Genomic DNA, 899 nt, shown 5'->3' on the forward strand with positions numbered 1-899 from the left:
CTGCCGCAGCTGCGGCGGCGCGTGCCCTAAGTGCTGCAGCAGCGGGGCCCGGCGGAGGGCCTGCAGCAAACGCAACAGCAGCCGGTGCTCTGTAGCTGCTGCTGCTGCTGCTGCTGCTGTTGGAGTCTCAAGTTGGAGGCGACTTGCTTCCAGCTGTTCTGCTGCTGCTGCAGCTGCAGCAGCAGCTGCTGCTGCAGCATCCGCAGCTACGCGCAACAGCAGCAAAAATGTTTGAGGTTTCATTGCTGCTGCTACGGCTGGGGCTGCTGCAGCAGCAGACCAGCACAGGCGGAGTTGCCGCAGCAGCAGCTCAGGCCGCTTGTCAGGCTGGTGCTGCTGCTGCTGCTGCTGCTGCTGCAGCAACGGTGAGAGGCGCCACAGCGCATGCAAAGAAGAAGCGAGCGAATGCTGGGGGAGATGCTGCGGCCCCTTTTCCACGAGCTGCTGCAGCAGCGTGCAGCACAGCGCGAGCTGCTGCTGCTGCTGCTGCTGCTGCTGGTTTGCAGCAGCAGCAGCGGTGGAGAAAAAGCGGAAGACGGTGCACAGCTGCTCTCCGCGCATGCACGTGGCAGCAGCAGCAGCATGCGGCAGCAACACAGCAGCAACTGCTGCTGCCTCTGCAGCAGATAAGAATGCAGCAGCTCCATCTCCAGCAGCTGCTGCTTCAAGCTCACGGCCTGGGGGCACTAGCCCTTGCTGTTGCTGCTGCTGTGCCTGCTGCTGCTGCTGTGCTTGCTGCTGCTGCTGTGCCTGCTGCTGCTGCTGCTGCTGCATGCGGAGGTAGGCAGACACGAAGAAGGCAATATCTGAAACAGTCTGCGGGCTCAGCGTGGTTTGCTGGTGCTGCTGCTGCTGCTTCGAATTGCTGTCGGCAGCAGCAGCAGCAGCAGGAAAAAAAA

General features: G+C 62.3%; 1 protein-coding gene across 1 annotated transcript in view; it reads right to left on the bottom strand.

Moving 5' to 3' along the window:
- Positions 1–670: 670 nt before the first annotated feature.
- The window catches only part of ETH_00035835 (uncharacterized protein), a gene marked incomplete at both ends in the record, with an annotated part of 1,776 nt that continues 1,547 nt past the window's right edge, over positions 671–899 (bottom strand). Inside the window, one exon of the mRNA XM_013375529.1 lies at positions 671–865. Within this exon, the coding sequence (XP_013230983.1) occupies positions 671–865 (195 nt within the window). The remainder of the gene's footprint in view (positions 866–899) is intronic.

Source organism: Eimeria tenella, genomic scaffold, assembly GCF_000499545.2.
Source record: "Eimeria tenella Houghton genomic scaffold, Eth_scaff2858, whole genome shotgun sequence".
NCBI lineage: Eukaryota > Apicomplexa > Conoidasida > Eucoccidiorida > Eimeriidae > Eimeria > Eimeria tenella.